Here is a 17307-nt window from a genome sequence, read left to right on the forward strand (position 1 = left end):
AATGGAGGGAGGGAAGGCAATTAGGGGCCGTGTGGTTGAGGCTTTTTACTTGTCAAACTCGAAGCTCGCTGCTTTTGTTAGCGACATGTAAAGGGAAATGGCAGGGTTTTGTTTTGGCATTAAGGGCCCTAAAGATTGCTGCTCCCCACTTGTGCAGGAAAGCTAGAGAAGTCCAGAAAGGGGCCACAGAGTGCTAGTATTTTTTAAAGCAAAAGAATAGAAAATGAAGGAGTCCTACTTTTTTTTGTTGTTGTTGTTGACCGTCAGCCCTTCCAGCCTTGTTTTGGTTGATTCCTCCTTTTTTTTGGGGGGGGGGGGCGGGGAGCCAGGAGGATTAACTTGCCCCATGTATGAACAGATCGCTTAAAGAAATACAGTCTGAAAACAGTTCTGTGTCCTTGGAGATAAACAGGCAGTCTGTTCACTAAAGGAAAAACATCTTCATTACAATTATGTGTCCTGAGTCCAGGAAACCAAACCTTGGCCACTAGTCTTGCTTTTAGCAAGACAAACCTAGGATGGTTTCCTACCTGCTTGCAGACGAGAGCCGTGTGTTTGCTTTTGAGCATGAAATGATTCTGGAGTTTAGTCCGTTAGACATTCTGCTATGTGACTCAACATCTCCCAGGGCAGCCACCCACCCACCGCACTCCCCTCCTGAGTGCAAAGGGGACCATTTTCGGGCCTGTTCTCTCTGAGGGTCTCAACTCAAATTAGGTTAAGCCCACACCAATGTACCTGGCCCTGGATCCTATGAAAGCCCCAGGAAAAGTAAGTTGAATACATGCCTTTTCCTCTCTCTCTCTCTCTCTCTCTCTCTCTCTCTCTCTCTCTCTCTCTCTCTCTCTCTCTCTCTAGCTCTCTCGTTCCTCTTCCTGCGAGAAAGCTCATATACCCACCAGGTAAAGCAGTCTGCTAGCCAGAGGTCTGGCTTTCAATGCCGGATGCAGGAAGCCCACTTCCCTCTGCTTGCAAGGAGGTCATCTGAAAATCAGGCAGCCTCACACTCTGGACAGGAGGAGAGGGTGTGCACAAGTGGCAGGCAGGGCCTCACAAGGTGTCACTTCTGTGTCACAGTGACAAGAAAATATACTTTCTTCCTCCCTCCCTCCCTCTCTCCCATTGCAGCCCTCTCCCTAAGAAACTTGTTTTGAGGGATTTGACAATCTTGCAGATAAAGCGCCTGCCTACTGCACTGGTTGATGATTTCCTTCATGGCTGACCGTAATTTCTTTGCTACTCTTAGCTCTGTCCCAGCCACTCAAGGTGAGGGAGGGGGACTTTTCTTAGGTGCCCTGAGCTGGTTGGGGATAATGGGCCTTCCTCCTCCTTCATGGATCCTGGAGTAGTGATGATTAGGAGCTAGAAGGAATTTTACATTTTAAAAAATACTTAATTTGAAGCTGCAGCCAGCTGAATTAGATAATTAAATGTTTTTAAATTTTTAAAACTTTTTTTTTTTAGGGAGGGTGTGGAGGGGAAGGCCCAGCAAAGCAGTCATATGCGGTACAAGCAAGTGTGTCCAGCTAGAGACCTAGAGGCATTCCCGGGCTTTTAAGATGCATTTTTTCAGCTCTTTAAGTGAGCGCGATAAAGGGAGGGAGGGCTGAGAGGAAAAAGAAAAGTGAGAGAAGCTGGGAGGGAGAAAGAAAAAAGCTGGCCCAGTCCCGTCTTGAAGGTACAGAGAAAGTTGGTTTTTTTTTTTTTTTTTTTTTTTTTTTTCTTTTTAGAGTGGAGAGAGGGCAAGGCAGAGGTATTATGTACCCCAGGGATGCAGGGTTAGTGGGGATGGAGGATTTGAGTGGGAAGGGAGGAGCAGTGGCCCCTGGGGTCTCTCTCTTGCAGCAGTTGGGCGCTTGGCACCTCAATTTGAATTGCTGGGTGAGTAGCAGGGTGCCTGTGCGCGCACGTGTGTGTGTGTGTGTGTGTGTGTGTGTGTGTGTGTGTGTGTCTCCACACTCATGGTCTTGACCATGAGACCCCTTGCTTCCTTTTCTTCTTTAAAGGACTTTTAAAAACTTAGACAAGAGAAAGGGGGGATGACACAAGAAGGAATGGGCAGCCCAGGCCGCGCCCTGTCCCTGTGGGATTTCGCTGTATCCTTTTGGGGGAGAAGAGAAAGGGTTAAAAGAAGATGGGGAGGAGAGAAAGTCTGACTTTCATCTCAGTTCTTACAGCCCATAGCAAGTGAACTGTAGTTTCACCTACCACAGAGGGCTGCTAGGGTAGGCAGTGAGGAAGGAGAGCAGCCTTGCCCCGGAAGGGGACTGTGCCTCTCCAGGTGTGGGGGCTACTGTACACTGAGTGTTGGTTTCATATTTAACGCTGCCTTTCTGTTGCTCTGTGTTTGGTTGTTTTTTTGTTTTGGTTTGTTTTGGTTTTGGTTTTTCTTTTCTTTTCTTTTTCAGTCTCCAAACTTAGGTGTAGGCCTATTGGTTGTTTTTTTGTTTTGGTTTGTTTTGGTTTTGGTTTTTCTTTTCTTTTCTTTTTCAGTCTCCAAACTTAGGTGTAGGCCTTTTCCAGGCCCTGGTGTTGCTGGTGGTGTTTATATTTTCAAAATCTATAAAAAGCTGTTTTGGAAAGCTGATGGTGGGACCAGTGACAGCTCCTGTTGACAGTGAGAGCAGGATCTTCTTTCTGCAGCATGGGTTAGGGGCTGGGGTACACTGTGATGCGCCCCAGCACCTGGAGCTTGGGCTCACACTGTTTGGCATAACCAGTGAGAACATTTTTTTTAATCTGTAGGCAATTCTCTTATTATCTTTATAATTACTATAATTATTGTTTTTGTTGTTGTTGAATGGCCAAATAAAAATACTTGAGTGATTAACCAGGTCAGATTAGGAAAAAAAAATGTTTTTGTGAGAGAAACAAAGCATTATGTAGACTGTGAAGGTAGCTGTGTTAAAAATCCTTGTTTGTCGTATTGAAGGCCAACGCGGCAGATCGTTCTCTGCAAGTCTGGAAGTGCAGTGTTAGGCAACAGCGTGTGTAAGCCTCTTTCTGCGGCTCTCTAGCTCAGCCTAGTTCTGAAAACTGTTAAGACTTTCAGGGACTCGGGTGCTGGCCAGTACTGTGTGAGTCATGTTGGAAAGTTTCCACCCAGACCCTCATATAGGAGCAAGATTCCTGAGACACCCGTCCCTTGTTTGCAGAAATGACTTAGAACTTTGTGGTCCTGTGGCTCCAGGGGGGACACTAGCAGGCGAGGGGGACTCCATTCTGAGCAAGGCCTTGTGAAAGGGGACCAGCCTTTCAACCCCAGCAATACACACATTATAGCTGTTGCGTTGTCCTGGAACATTTTCTGGAAGCTGGGCATTTTCTGGAAGCAGCCGAGATGGCAACCTTGCCTTCTCAGAGAAACCTCCGTTGGAGTTGGTGGGGCACTTGACTGAGTTGTGTCTCGGAATCCTTTCCTTCTGTAATACTGCGAAATGTGGGGAAACCCTGCTATGCCCTCCATTTCCAGACTGCTCCCCACACTGGGGGACTCAACACTTGGATGCTGCTTACTCGACAGCCCTTCTTCCACACCAGCAACAACCACGGGGAACAGCCACATGACTCTGGGTCCTTCCCATGTGTCTCCACACGTCTTTATAGGAAAGGATGCTGAAGTCTGGGCCACTAGCGGGGCGAAATGGGGCAGCCGACACCTCTGCTTGTCTTCTTTCTCTCTGTCTGTGTGCTCAGACTCCTCCTGCATCCTGCTGTCTGGGTTTGTGCATCGTATGAATGCCGCCTTCCTCCTCTAGGCTGGCCCGCTTGCTATCTCCCAGGGAGAAAATATACTTTCTGAAGGAAACGACTGCTTCCTGAACTCGGTGGAGCAAGCATGGGTTTTTGAACACAGATCTCAATTCCTAAGTTAGGCCCTGGTGTGGAAGCTGTTAGCAGCCAAAGGCCTTTTCAGGCCACTGTCCCTCGTAAGTAAATGCAGAGGTGCTGTCGGGTTTTGTTGCTCGCTTTTCTTAAACTTCTCAGGATGTGTTAGCCATTATGCACTTAAGATGTATTCTCAACTAAAATGGGTGATTTCCGTTCCATTGTATTCAGGAACCCCAGGTCTTGGGGTTGTTGTGTTTGGGGCCGGTGGCCTGGAAATCGTTATTGTATTTTAAAGTTGTTTCACATTGGAGCGCTGGGAGGGCTTCGTTTGGAACCCGTTAGATTTATCCCTGGCTCTTCTAGAAACAGCTGCATCCTCTTACCCAGTTCCCAAACATTCTCTACACACCCAGACGCTCAGCAAGATTGATTATGCTAACACTAATCATTTAATTCCCAAGTAATGGAGAAATATTTGGCGGGAGGGTGGAGGTCGAAAATTCCTGGGAAATTACTTCGGGGTGAAGTGCCTGGTGAAGGAACAGTGCATAGACCCTGATGTTGCTGGAGCGAGGCAGGCAGGAAGAAAGCCCTGGAAACCTAGCCTGGATCAGCGGGCCAAAACTGAAGTGTGCAGATGTTTCGAGGGTTAGCTGAGAGAGGCACAGGGATGTGTGTGTGTGTGTGTGTGTGTGTGTGTGTGTGTGTGTGTGTGTGTGTGTGTGTGTGTGTGTGAGAAAATAAATGAGAATGAGTGGCAATAAATTCTGTTTAATGAACTTACCTGGGAGTGGTTGTTCAGAGCCTGTGAAAGCAGAGGTTTGCTGCATAGGGACTGGGCTATAGTTTGTTCAAAGCCAATCATCTGGAACACAGATCTATTTTCTAGGTTTGGAAACCCTCCCCCCCCGCTTTGCTTGTGTACCCCAACACCACTGTTCCCAGTCTCCTTTTCAGGCATTACATAAAGGTCACCAAGAATTGCTGAACTTGACCATATGGGTTCCAGCTACTGAGGCTGGCTAGCTTTGGCTTAGCAGTTGGGTGGTTCTAGTGTAGGAAGGCCCCTCCCCACCGTCAGAGGCCAAGGCCTAAGGATGGCTGAACTAGCTAGCACTGTGTGTGTGCACCTATGCAAGCGAGACTGCATGGAAGCAGACCGCACACCTGCCCTCTCACTGCCTTCCCTGTCCAGTCACTTCCTTGTAAGGAGAATTTTAATGCCTACGAGTCCACAGGAAACTATGGGGCGGCAGAATTTTTATAGACAGCAGGAGAAATAAATCTCCATGGTTCCTTTTCTCGCTGTGTAAGTGGATCTGGAGAGAGACAGACAGACACAGAGAAATGGATGATTTACAGAACAGATAACGACCCAGCCATTACTTCAGATCTCAGTTGTGGAAGATGAAACTTTGCCTCCTGGTGGGTTCTTGGCACAACACCTGGCCAGACACAGGCCGTGCACAGTCGATGCTGGTGAGCGTTTCTCTTCTGCATCTCACAGGCAGAAACTAGAACAGAGAAACCCTCTTCTTTTCATTTGTTCCTTTCAGTGGCAGCACTGTAGCCATCGCTAGTCACTGAGCACACAACGCCGTGCACAATTAGCTGGGAGCAAAGCCCCGCAACCAAAGCAACAACTTACATCTCATGGAGACAGCCTGGCCATGGTGCTGCCTGTGTCCTGGCTGGGCTTCTCGTGAGAGGTTCTAAGGAAGCCTATTTAGAACGAGGAAGGCCGACCTTCCCATGTTAGATATAAGAGGTTTGAAGGATACAAGATGCTGGCCAGCTGGACTGGAGTGAGGCAGCTGGTGCATTTCCCAGTAGCCTTTCTCACAGCTGGGGACGGTGCTGCTCCGTGTCTGGGTGCCGGTGGTTGGGGCAATAGGTTTACACCTGCTGGCTATCCTACCGCCTTCTTGTGCAAGGCCTGAGGAAAACCATGATTAGCTGACTGCCAAGGAGCTGTTGGTGACTACAAACATCAACCCCTCCTTTTTCTCCCCTCGGCCCCTGCCTCACCCCCAGCACTGACAAGTATGGAGGCATGTCTGAAGCTTCACCTAGTCTTTATTGGGCTCAACACAGCCAAAAGTAGACAGAGAAATGGGTGACTGCGCTACTGTGGTTCTTTTGCGTGTACACCTGGAGTGCCCTGGGCAGACGAGAACCACTCCGCACCTCCCGTGTCCACATTGCGAGAGCAGAAGGCTGGCAAATGCTCCTGAGTTGCGGCTTTTGTTTAGTTGTGCTGGGCTCCCTCAAGGCCCTCTTGGGCGAGCGGAGCGGAGGGAAGGCACTGCGGAGCATTGAAGAGGAGGAAGCTTCATTTGCTTCCACTGTCTTTGATTAACAGGTGGCCGAGGTGAATGGTGAGCTTCCAGTCCCTCTAGGCTTACTCCCAATTATAGGAGGTCGAGGGGTAGGGTTAGAGGGTGGCTCATGGAAGGACCCAGAAACATCTTTGTCTTCCACTTGCCAGTTCTGAGCAGGCTTGGAGGGAGTATGGGTGCCTGGCAATGGTCAAGTTGCTGAACACTAAACCTGAGAGTTCTTGAGAGGTCAAAGGTCAGCCACAGGGTCACTCCCCGCCCCCTGTAGCTGGATGAAAACTCCTGTGGCTGGCAAGGCTTTGTATGCTCTGAGGGCCATTGAAGTATCTTTTCTTTATAATTTAACTATTCAGTGCTCAGGCCCGTGGAGTTTAATGAAGGGAACAGAGAGGGCCTCGCCTGGGGTCTCTGAGTCTATCCTGGTAGAAAGCGGAAAGCCCAAGTCAGAGGTGAGGAGTTTGAGCTCCTTTATATACACTTTTTTTTTTTTTTTTCTGTCTTTAATAGAGTTCAGGGTTTTAGATAGTTTGTTTATTATCTTCAGTTTCTTGTATAGCCAGAATTAACCACAGACAGCATTTTGTCACCAAAATCCTGCTAGGCCCTGGTTGTGTTTGTGAAGCAGAGAGAGTCGATTCAAAGCCCTGACCAGTGCCAGGCTTGCCTGGTGGAGTCAGGGGACCTGGGGACACTCCTGATTTTACATTTGGTGACTGATTTCCTCTTGGTCCCAGAGCAACTGTGTCTAGGGGAAGTCGACACAGGCTGCCTCCTGCTCCATCAGTAATTCCCGCTCCTAGTAATTCTGGTCCACAGGCATTGCTGAAGAGTGGCTGGCATTAGGATGCTGCAGGAATTGGGGGTGCCCCAAGGCTTGGAAGTGCCACTCTATCACGGCATACGAGAAACACTTGTTCACCCCACTGTGTGAGACAACTAAAAGAGGCCAGCCATTCATCCTGTGTTCTTTGTGGTTGCACTGAACAGACGTGACTGCTACTCCCCGGTACACATCTGTGCTTTCAGAAACAGGGGCAGATGAGAACTCAGTGCTGGCTGTTTGTTGCTCTGGGGAGGCACACTGCTTTGGCATAGCCACTGGTTGGTCCCAGTCTTGCTCTGGGACCAGCAATCTAAGTGGCCTAAAGTGGCTGCGTGGGTGAGTTTCTGGTAATGGTGACTCAGGTGGGGGTTATTTGTGGATATCTGGGTTCTGGTTTTTGGTGGTACAGGCATGCATAGCTTGGTCATGTTCTGAAGGGGCTAGGTAGTGGGAATAGATTCTTCACCGAAGCCTCCCTGCCTCTCATGACCATGACCTTGGGTATGAGTTAGTGGCCACAGGTTTTGTAGCCAGGTACAGACACCTCAGTAACGCAGATACCTAAGTAAAGGACACCAGGTTTTATGCTACAGTTGGTTGCCTTAGAATATGGATGTTTGTCTACGAAAAAAAGGTAAGGGGTGGGTATAGAAATGCCATGGGCGTCTTAATCCGCTTCCTCCGCTCAGTACTGACTGTTGTTTTAATTTGGATCTCATCATTTCTTGAAGCCTACTGTCACCCTCCTCAGTGAAGTTACTTTTCTCCCAGTGTCTAGAGGGAACATGACGCCTGAAGATCTTGAAGAAGTGGGAGCTGTTGAGGGAGAGAAAGGGGTGGAAACAGGCCCTGCCTGCTTGGCTAGCTTGCTTTTGTCAGCCAACACTGTCAAGGTTCTCACCTTGATTCTCAAAGGACTTGTTTATCTCCAGTTTTTGGTTTGGTTTTGTTGTGAGACCCTCCAGGTAGTCTTATCATGAGCACTATAAGGTGATTTTTTTTTCACGAGCTATTCAAATATATTTGTTGAATACCATGTTTTTAAGAAGGGTGTGTGTGACTTGGGCAGAGTGATAATAGATCATTCATACTCCTTATCTAGGTGATGACTTCCTTCCTGTGCAACAAAGGGCACATTCTGAGGCTGTATTTTCCCCTCCGTGAGTCAAGTTGGAAGATATTAGCCTAGTGGTTAGCCACAGTGTCCTTTGTAGTGTCTAGATTGCATTCTGCCAAGTTCCTTTGTATTGAGTGTGTGCCTGCCACTGTGCAGGGTGCTTTAAGTGAATGATTTTATTCAATCTTCATAACCCTACAGTCTAGACATGGCACTTGCCCGGATTTTATGGAGGCAGAAATGAAGGAGAGTGAGGGAAGGAAGGAGGGAGGGAGGGAGGGAGGGAGGGAGTGCCAGATCAGTGGAGCGGAATCTTTGTACCTGTTTTCCTTACGTGCATATCTCTCACTCTCAGCCAGCATAAAGCCATGCTAAAGGTGCTGGGGTAATGGAGATGGTGTCTGCCAGAGCTTTGGGCTGGGTCCTATGGCTGATTGGCTGTGTCTTGTTCTATCACATGCACTTTGGTTTTCACATGGTCTTTGAGATGGTACCACCTTCTGTCATAGGCTGCACATGGCAGAGTGCAAAGTTCCAGAAGAGTGAATAGAGGGTATGTAGGCCAAGAGAGGTGCACACTCCACCCTGGCAATGGGAAGAACGCAGTGTGGAGGAAAGGACCTTGGGGTCCAAGGCTAGAGAGACACAGCCTTGCAGAGGCTAGAAGAGACTCCTTTGTTGTAAGGGCTCCCGGTATTGGCAGGTTTGGGCAGCAGGTAGACCCTACCTTCTGCATCTTAGACGATGATGTTCCTTCTTGCCTGAGAACAGATCAACATGGACAGTCAAGGTGACAGCCTGGTAGGACTTCCATTACCCTCCTAAAGTCAGGTATCATCCATTCTTCATCCACTCTCTTCCCTCCTGCTCTACCACACTGCCTGAGAGTCTTGTCTGCGTGGGGAAAAAATGTAATTTGCTGAGAGTAGAGTTATACTGGAGCATTGGTGGCATGGTTGAGCTCAGACTTCAACGCCTCCGTCTACCAGGAGCATCTAAGGAGGAAGAGGGAGAATTCTGAACTCCCACACCTGCCCTACCGTTGCCAAATGCACTTGTCGTTCTTCCCTGGGGCTGGAGACAATGAAGGTTTGCCCCACATCCCCACTAGTTCTGCTTAGAAGATAGCTTGGGGTTGGTGACAGGCCAACCGTGTCCCCTGCCAACTCCTTGCTATTTTTGACAGTGATGATGAACCACCACGTTTAATAAACATACCGTTTGTGTTAGGTCTAGTGCAAGCCTTTCCCATGTGCTCTCTGAGAACAAGGGCTTGATTCAGGAGTAGAACGCACATTTTTGGCCTCTGGGTTTCCCCGTACCTGTGTGGCTCTCAAGTCTCAGGGTTGGCCATGGCTAACACAAGACTCGCTCTGGAAGATGGTTTTGTCTACCTCCATGGTGGCTGTCACATCTGCCCACTGCGTCATAGAAGTCCCTAAAGCAGGCTCAGTCCTGTGGCCACAGGGTCACAACCATCCTTCCATGTGGGATATGTGACCTATCTTGAGAGCCATCTGCTTTCTTTCATGTCACCAGGTGTTTGTCTTTCTAACCAAGTTGAAAACTTCTGGAAGGCAGCCTCAGTCACTTCCCTTCCCTCCTGGTACTTACCACTCCATCCCTGTCTGTTTTTTCTCACTCTTCCTTTCTTTCCTACGAACGAACGCAGTAGGAGCTGATCCTTTTGTCCTTTCTTCATCATTCTTGACAGAAGACCCTCCTGGGAACCTTCCCTTGAGGGACTTGGTGTACTTCCATGAGGTGTGGCCATAGGCTTGGGCACAACAGCCCTTTGCTTCTATCCACCCAGCCTAATTGCCATCCTGGTTGCTGACTCTTGGGAGACCATTCCTTCATTTCAACCCTTTGATAACTTTTACTTTAACCATTTTTTGTTTGCAAAATGGTAGCTGGGTCTCCTGAGCAACTGGCTAGCCCCTTTTCTCTGGGAGAGGTATGGTTTTACAGGAAGCTGTAAACCAAATGACTGGAGATGCTCTTTTGGGATCTTCTAGGAAGACCATGTTTTTCTTTCCTAACACGCCATGGAGATGGGACATTTCTTGGCAATGCCTTTACCATCCTTAACTGTTGTAGGAAGCAACTCTTCCTGCGTTTTATGCCTTTTTGGTCTATTTAAAAAAAAAAAAAAAGAAGAAGAAAGAAAGAAAGAAAAAGAAAAGGGAGCCAACAGGAAACACAGGGAGAGAACTAACTGCTCAGTGGTCTCTGAACTCAAGAGGCGCTGGTGGGCAGTGCTGGAACCTGCCTTCTTTTCTTTTAATGCAATTCCTTTTCCTTGATGTTAATGCAACTTGTGCCCTTCCTACAAGTAATAAAAGGAAATGAAGACACGTTCTGAAATGAAACTTGACTCTAATCCATTCATCATCTAATACTAGCCTCTTTATCTGCTCTGGTACCTAATCTGGTTAAATGTCCCTGTTGTAGGATTTTAGTGAAAATCCCCTATTGGGAATAGGGTTTTTGCAATTGGATTACTCTCAGTAAATGGCCCAGTAGTTCGCTTGTTTCAGCTTAATTTTTTTTTTTTCCCCTTTGTGATCTTGCTGGGCTGAGTTATAGCCCAGCATAGAGGGGGAGGAGACAGAGCACGCAGGGCGGAGAGAGGGGAAAGGGTTTGGGAAAAGCCCCGGGGGAGATGGCACTGAGGAATGTTTGGGATGTTTTTATTTTCTTTGTTTTCTTCTCTTCACCATCTACCCTGCCCCATATGACAAACACTCACACTGTGCCGGTTAGAACTGCCCATTTCTCAAATGCATACCATGGATTAGCCCAATTCATCACCGTCCAGTTAATTTATTAGTGGTCCCCGATGGCTTCTTAATGAGTCAGGGCTGCGGCGATCTGCATAAAATATGCAAGTGCTGGCTGGGACAGAGCTTTCCATCCAGGTTGAGTGTGAGTGGTGGAGGCCTGCCTGCTGTGCCTGAGAACCTGTGGAATTAGGGGTGGGTAGAGAGGTTGGTGGGCCGGGTTCAGCCCTGTCAGGGGCTCTTGTAAATGAAGATTTTCCCCCTGGCTTACCTATGAAGCCATCCTGCCTCCTAGAGGTCCCACCATGGTGTGGGAGATTCCACCCTACTATGTGCATAGCCCTAGTAGGTCTAAGATATTTAAAGCCTCAACTTTTCACTCATCTACTGACCAAAACAAAAACAACAACAACAACAAAAACCTCCAAACTACAAAGTCTCTGTTCCAGTGATGATGGGTGCTCCGAGGTGGACCTGAACTAGGTCGCTGTGTATAGTAAACTGTCTCCTACGTTTAAATGAATTAGGGAGGTGGGAGCTGGCAGAGTTGAGGGCATCTCAAAAGGTCACCCTAGGAGGGTGTTGTAGGGGACACAAGCCCTTGCCCTGAAGCTGCGGGCTATGGAGACACAGCTCACTCTGTCTTCTTCTGCTCTTTCTCCCCCACAGTCGAACAAAGTGCCGGTGGTGCAGCACCCCCACCATGTCCACCCACTTACGCCTCTCATCACCTACAGCAATGAACACTTCACCCCGGGAAATCCACCTCCGCACTTACCAGCCGATGTAGACCCTAAAACAGGTGAGTTGGTGGCAGGGGGCACGGGGTGGGTGGGTGGGAGGGCACGACTCTAAAGGTCTCTGTCAGGAGTCTGGAGCAGATGGGTAGATGGGATGGGGGCAGTGTGGAGGGAGAAGGAAGCTCTTGGTGGGGCCAGAGTCTGGTGAGTGTGTTGGGAACATTTTCTCCCTCCTCTTTAGAGAGATCCAATCCAGCAATGTCTTGAGCGTGGGTTGCTACACTGCCTTCACTCTCTATTCCTCTCTCCCTTTCCTGTTCCCCTAAAGGGGAAATGGTGAAAGGCAGAGATGCTTGTAGCTCCTCCTACAGGAAAATCCAGCATGGCAGGCAGCCTCTACTCAGCACTGTGTGGATGCTGGATGCCGCCTGGCAGTTTGACTGGCTAGAGGAGGCAGCCAGCCTGCCCAAGGCTCTGCCAAGTACAAGGCTACACTTGCAGCAGGCAGAATCTCATTTGAATAATGGTAGACCAGGGAATAGCTTTTAAATGGTTATCGTAAACCATATGATTAACGTCTAAGGACTGTTTATTTTTCCTCTGCGAACATTCTTTCAAGTGTGCAAATGGCTCAGTGTAGGGTCCAAGCCCAGCTAATCTGTTTGCTTTCTGTAATAGAGAGAAAGCAATGTCTGCGTTGAAATGTCACCCAGGGAGACTTAATTTAAAGATTAAAAGCTTCCTGAATGAATTTCTCGAAAAGTGAGATAGTTTTCATCCATGAGCTTGGCTGTCCTGTCTCTTCTATCCTCGGTTAGTTCTCTGCATGCTGCACATTTTGCCTCCCACGTGGACCAGGTGGCTGGGTCAAGCCATCCCTCTCAAGCTAAATTGCTCTCAGGACTCTGCCTCCTGAGGATGGATGACCAGGTGTGCACCTTGTGCAGTTAGGAAGTGAGTCCTAGTGTGCACTGTACTCCTGTGGGCCTTGGGGAGGCTGATGGCCCCTCTGACCCATGGACGACCCAGTCAGCAGTGGACTAGTGCCCACACATGACTCTGCCCCTCCTGCTCCCAGGGAACCATGGTCCAGAGCTGTGCACATCAAGCCCCCAGCTTCTCCCTATATGTTCAAATCTGACTCCTGGGGGAAAGTCACCAACAGGCATTTAGCGGTTTCTACATTTCCTCTTCATAAAGGAATCAGCCAACTAAGGGAGCTGAGTCTTTTCAAAGGAATCAGGTCATCTCTCTGAGCCATAACTTAAGGTGTGTGACAAGGTTGCCTACAGTCACAGTGCTTAGGAGGCTGAGGCAGGGGCACAATGAGTGCAGAGTCAGTGACGTTAGGCCCTCTCTCAAAATGCGAAGCTTAATTAATTTATTAATCCTTACAAATCAGAAGTATAACTCTCACAGGCAAGGCATTTGAAATAAAAGGTAACGGATCATGTTCCAAAGCAAAAGGAAGTAATAATCATGAGTTGCTCATCTGAAGTGTGCCACTCTTTTAGCTTGTTTTTTTTTTTTCTTTTCTTTCTTTCTTTTTTTTTTTTTTTTTTTGACAGTTGAAGTAATCACTTCCGTCACACATGCCAAGATAGCATCTTCCTGTTCTCAATCAGTCAGTGTCACCAGTCCCTCTAGAAGGAGCTGACTCACTGTGCAGACTGATGCTATAGGAACTGAGAAGGAAGCAGGGGACAGCCCTCTCTCTTCCCCAGAGTCAGGCTGGCCTCCAGCTGGGATGTGAAAAGAGACAGCTCCTTTCCTTGTTCGCTCCTTGCTTCCCCCCCTACACAGCCCCCCTTGCCTTTTCACTCTTCCTAAAACCCCCTCTTCTTTCAGGAATCCCACGGCCTCCACACCCTCCAGATATCTCTCCATATTACCCGCTGTCTCCCGGCACCGTAGGACAAATCCCCCATCCGCTAGGATGGTTAGTACCACAGTAAGCAGTTCCAGTTTTTAATTTCCCTTTTTGTTTCTTGCATGGGCATGCGTGTGTGTGTGTGTATGTGTGCGCGCGCGTGCGAGTGTGCACACATGAGCATGTGCGTGTGTACATTCATGAGTGCACATGGGTGGGTGCATGTTTACAGAGGGGCAACTGATAGGACAGCACAGGGAAGATGCTGGTGAGGAGTCCTGTGGATTTGCAGAAGGATTGCACATTTCAATGAGCAGCATTGTAAAGGGTCAGTGGTAATTGTCATTGTGAACCCATGGTCTCTAAAGATGCCCATAAGCTATTTTGGGAACTGCAAGAGCCAATGGTCGCTCTTCTGCCAGTGGCAGTCCACGCTGGACTTGTGCTGTTGGGTTGAGCGCTCTCCTTTAGCTGTTGCCTCTGTGGCAGAGAGGGGATGGGAATTGGAACAGCCTGGCTGTGAAGCCTCCTAGAGCTGGGAGTGGAGGAATCACTGCTGTCACTGCACCCCAAAAGCTGATAGCAACAATGGAGGGAAGCTGAGGCTCTTTGCATGGCTAATGCTTCAGCCAACTATGGAGGTGGGAGCAAGTGGAGCCCTCCCTATAGCCTTCAGGGGCTGAGCTGCCTAAATGTTGACCCGAGTCCCCGAGAGTGCTCAGAAAACTTAAGTTGTAAGTTGACTTACAACTTAAAAGTATGATGTGTTTAGAAATCGGAGCAGAAAGGCCTTTTGTGCTTAAGTCTACCTGTACTGTATACATGTGTGTGAGCCTGCATGTAATGTTTGAGACTGTGTGTTTTTATGTGTCTATTTCTACATTTTATCAACGACCTCTAGCGTTCAAAAACCGGGCAATGTTGAGGGTTGAAAGAAGCAAAGTCTGTTAAAAATGTCAAATTTGGGTCTTAGGGAACATAGACTTTTATAGTCTTAAAGACATTAAAATTTTGGAATAGTGCTCCTGTCCAAGCCTTTTTCTCTAGTTGAACAGGTCCTGTGCTGTTTGCTTCCTTATTTGTTACGCAATAGCTAAGTACCAGTCGTGGGGGTGGTTTCTGTGTCTTTGTCTTAAATGTGTTTGGTGGTGTAGACGCGAACATTGGACCTGCTGCTTCTCCACCTGATGGGGCTGAGCCTTGATAGTTCAGTTATCTTAGCCCCTCTCTGCTGATGGGGACATACTGAAGGCGAGATAAAAAGGGATAGCCAGCTCAGACAGCCCTCTGTCAGGAAAAGTTGTGTGTCTTTTATGAGGATGCTATTCTGCATGTTGCTGTATTTTTTAATTATTGTAATGAGGTGTGATTGTCTATTGGTTACCCACAATTCTTCTTGGGGACTCTCCCCCCCAGTAACTCTTGTCAACACTTGTTAATTTGACAAAAGGCTACAAATTAAGCTCTGTTAATTTAATGTTTTCTCACCGAGATCTAAATACCGAAAGAGGCCCAAAGCGCAACTGAAGTCCTTTGATTCGCTGTACTTTATTTTGGTATAAATTTACATTCATTATTGTTTTCCTTTGGATGTGTAGCCCTCAATTAGTGTGATGGCTCCATTAAAGCAAGCGAGACTTCGCCTTTAATTATTACAACAAAACACCTAGTCTCAGCTTGGGGAGAGGGTCTCTATTGACATAAGCAGAGGTTATAAAATTTAATTAGCCATTCCTATCAGATTTATGGCATTCAAATTGTTCTGCGTTTCTTCCCTTTGATCCTGCCTGTACAATCCCCAAGATTTTTGTTCTGATCAAATGAGAATAAAGCTTACTGTACAGCGAGAACTTTCCCCTCTTCTTCCTTTTCTTGTACCACCCCCAGCCTCATTTCTAGTCTCTCACTTTTATACCCCGTTCTTTGTAGGCAAGGTCAGCCTGTGTACCCAATCACAACAGGAGGATTCAGACACCCCTACCCCACAGCACTGACAGTCAACGCTTCTATGTCTAGGTGAGTTGCAGTTATCTCTCATTGAAGGCCCTCTAGACAGCTACCAGGCCACCCAGGGCCCAAGAACACGTGTGGGTATAATAATATAAACCACTATTCATCCCAAAATGCTGCCTTGACTTTTCAAGGTAAGTGACGCCTGCCTAAGATTTTAGGAGTCTACCACGGAGCAACATAGAGTCACAAATTAAGAAGGCAGGAGCGGGGCTGGGAGAGGCTCGGCAGCTAAGAGGATGGCTGCTCATGGAGAAGACCTGGGTTCGGTTCCCAGCACCCACATGGCAATTCACAGCCTCCCAGTTCCAGGGAACCCAGTGGCCTCTCCTGGCCTCTGCTAGCATGGGCTGCGTGTACATGCAGGCACCCAGAAAAGTAAAAAAGTCCTTAAAAACAGCAACCACCAAGTCAGGGGAAAGCAGCTAGGACAGCAGAGTTTTTAAACCGTTGTGTCTCTGTTGTCCTCTGCTGGGTAAGAAAGAAGGAAGTGAAGGTAACTTTATGATTATTACTCAGGGGATTTGAGGAAAACACTGGTGGGTATTCTCAGACCAGTTCTGACGCCGGTACAGAGGGTGATGATTCTGACCTTTCAGAGGACCAGTGTCCAGTAGAAACTTCACGGGGTCCACATTACATCTTGCGTTACCTTTACATTTTTTTTTTTTTCTTTTCTACACTTCCACATATCAGCATCACTTTAAGAAGGGCCCCCACCCACCCAAGAAGGCCGCCTCCCACCCCGCGCCCTGTGGTGAAATTCTTTCTGGTGACACATTGGCTTCATCAGTCATTCTCAGTGGCTGCAGCATGCTGTGACTATGCCATAGCTACTGCTCTTTGGCTTTTTGTTTGTTTGTTTGTTTTTCTTTCTTCCTGTTCTTCTTCTTTAAACTTAGCTTTTACGTGTGACATGTGTTTATAACTTACCACACATCTCAAGTTGGACTGAGGGACTTAAGGACACATGCCTGTGGCCATGCTATTGACCCTGGAAATGCTGCTGAATCTTTGAAAATGTATCCATTTCTATAGATTCATCTTTAAGCATATAAGCACATGTACTGTGTACATACACACACACACACACACACACACACACACACACACACACACACACACACACACACACCCATCCCCAGGACTAATTTTCCTCTCTCTAATTAATTCTGGCTAATTTTTCAGTGGCTGCTAGTTTATTTACAAACTGGTTGGCAGCAGTATGGTTAAGTAGTCACTAATTGCCCCTAATGATAGTTTTATTTTCTGTTCATCTGATTTTCAGTTGAGTTAATTAAATCGGTGGAGGTTTAGACTTTCCTGATGGGCTGAAGCAACCGATCCATTTTGATGATGCCACATGATTCAATTAGCATGCAGTACAAGGGAAGGATGCTGTCCCCCCAGCCCCTGCCTTCACCTCTGCGGCCAACACTGGAACCAAAATGAGAGAAGGGGCTGAAAAGGTTGCCCTTCTTTTCCTGCTTGCAGGAAAGCAACTTTTGTCATGGGACAAGCGAGCCTCAGACTCACTGGGAGAAGGAGCCTGTAGTGTGGCTAGAGTTCATAGTTGCTCCATGAATATCATTCGGCATGGAAGATCCGTTCCCACGTGCGATATGGCATCGTAAGGCTCAGAGTCTATGCCCATACGAGTTAGAATATTATTTTCTGCATCTTCTCGGCTGGAGAAGGTAGAAAGGTTACACTCATTGAATATTGTCGTCACAGTCCCTGTAAAGCGTGGGAGCGAATGGGAGAGCTCCTGGGAGGAGAGGAGAGGAGAGGGAG

The 17307-nt window shown here is 47.8% G+C and overlaps 1 protein-coding gene across 33 annotated transcripts in view; it reads left to right on the forward strand.

The window, feature by feature from the left end:
* Tcf7l2 (transcription factor 7 like 2) overlaps positions 1-17307 on the forward strand; it is a 189393-nt gene that overhangs the window by 154591 nt on the left and 17495 nt on the right. For 22 of the 33 annotated variants that reach the window (XM_051146799.1, XM_051146802.1, XM_051146801.1 and 19 more), the window contains 3 exons: positions 11563-11695; positions 13482-13584; positions 15433-15519. In XM_051146799.1, the coding sequence (XP_051002756.1) occupies positions 11563-11695; positions 13482-13584; positions 15433-15519 (323 nt within the window). Of the gene's footprint in view, positions 1-1716; positions 1882-11562; positions 11696-13481; positions 13585-15432; positions 15520-17307 lie in introns of those variants that run through there. The other 11 variants (XM_051146800.1, XM_051146805.1, XM_051146808.1 and 8 more) reach the window with 2 other exon arrangements.

This window comes from Acomys russatus, chromosome 5 (assembly GCF_903995435.1).
Source record: "Acomys russatus chromosome 5, mAcoRus1.1, whole genome shotgun sequence".
NCBI lineage: Eukaryota > Metazoa > Chordata > Mammalia > Rodentia > Muridae > Acomys > Acomys russatus.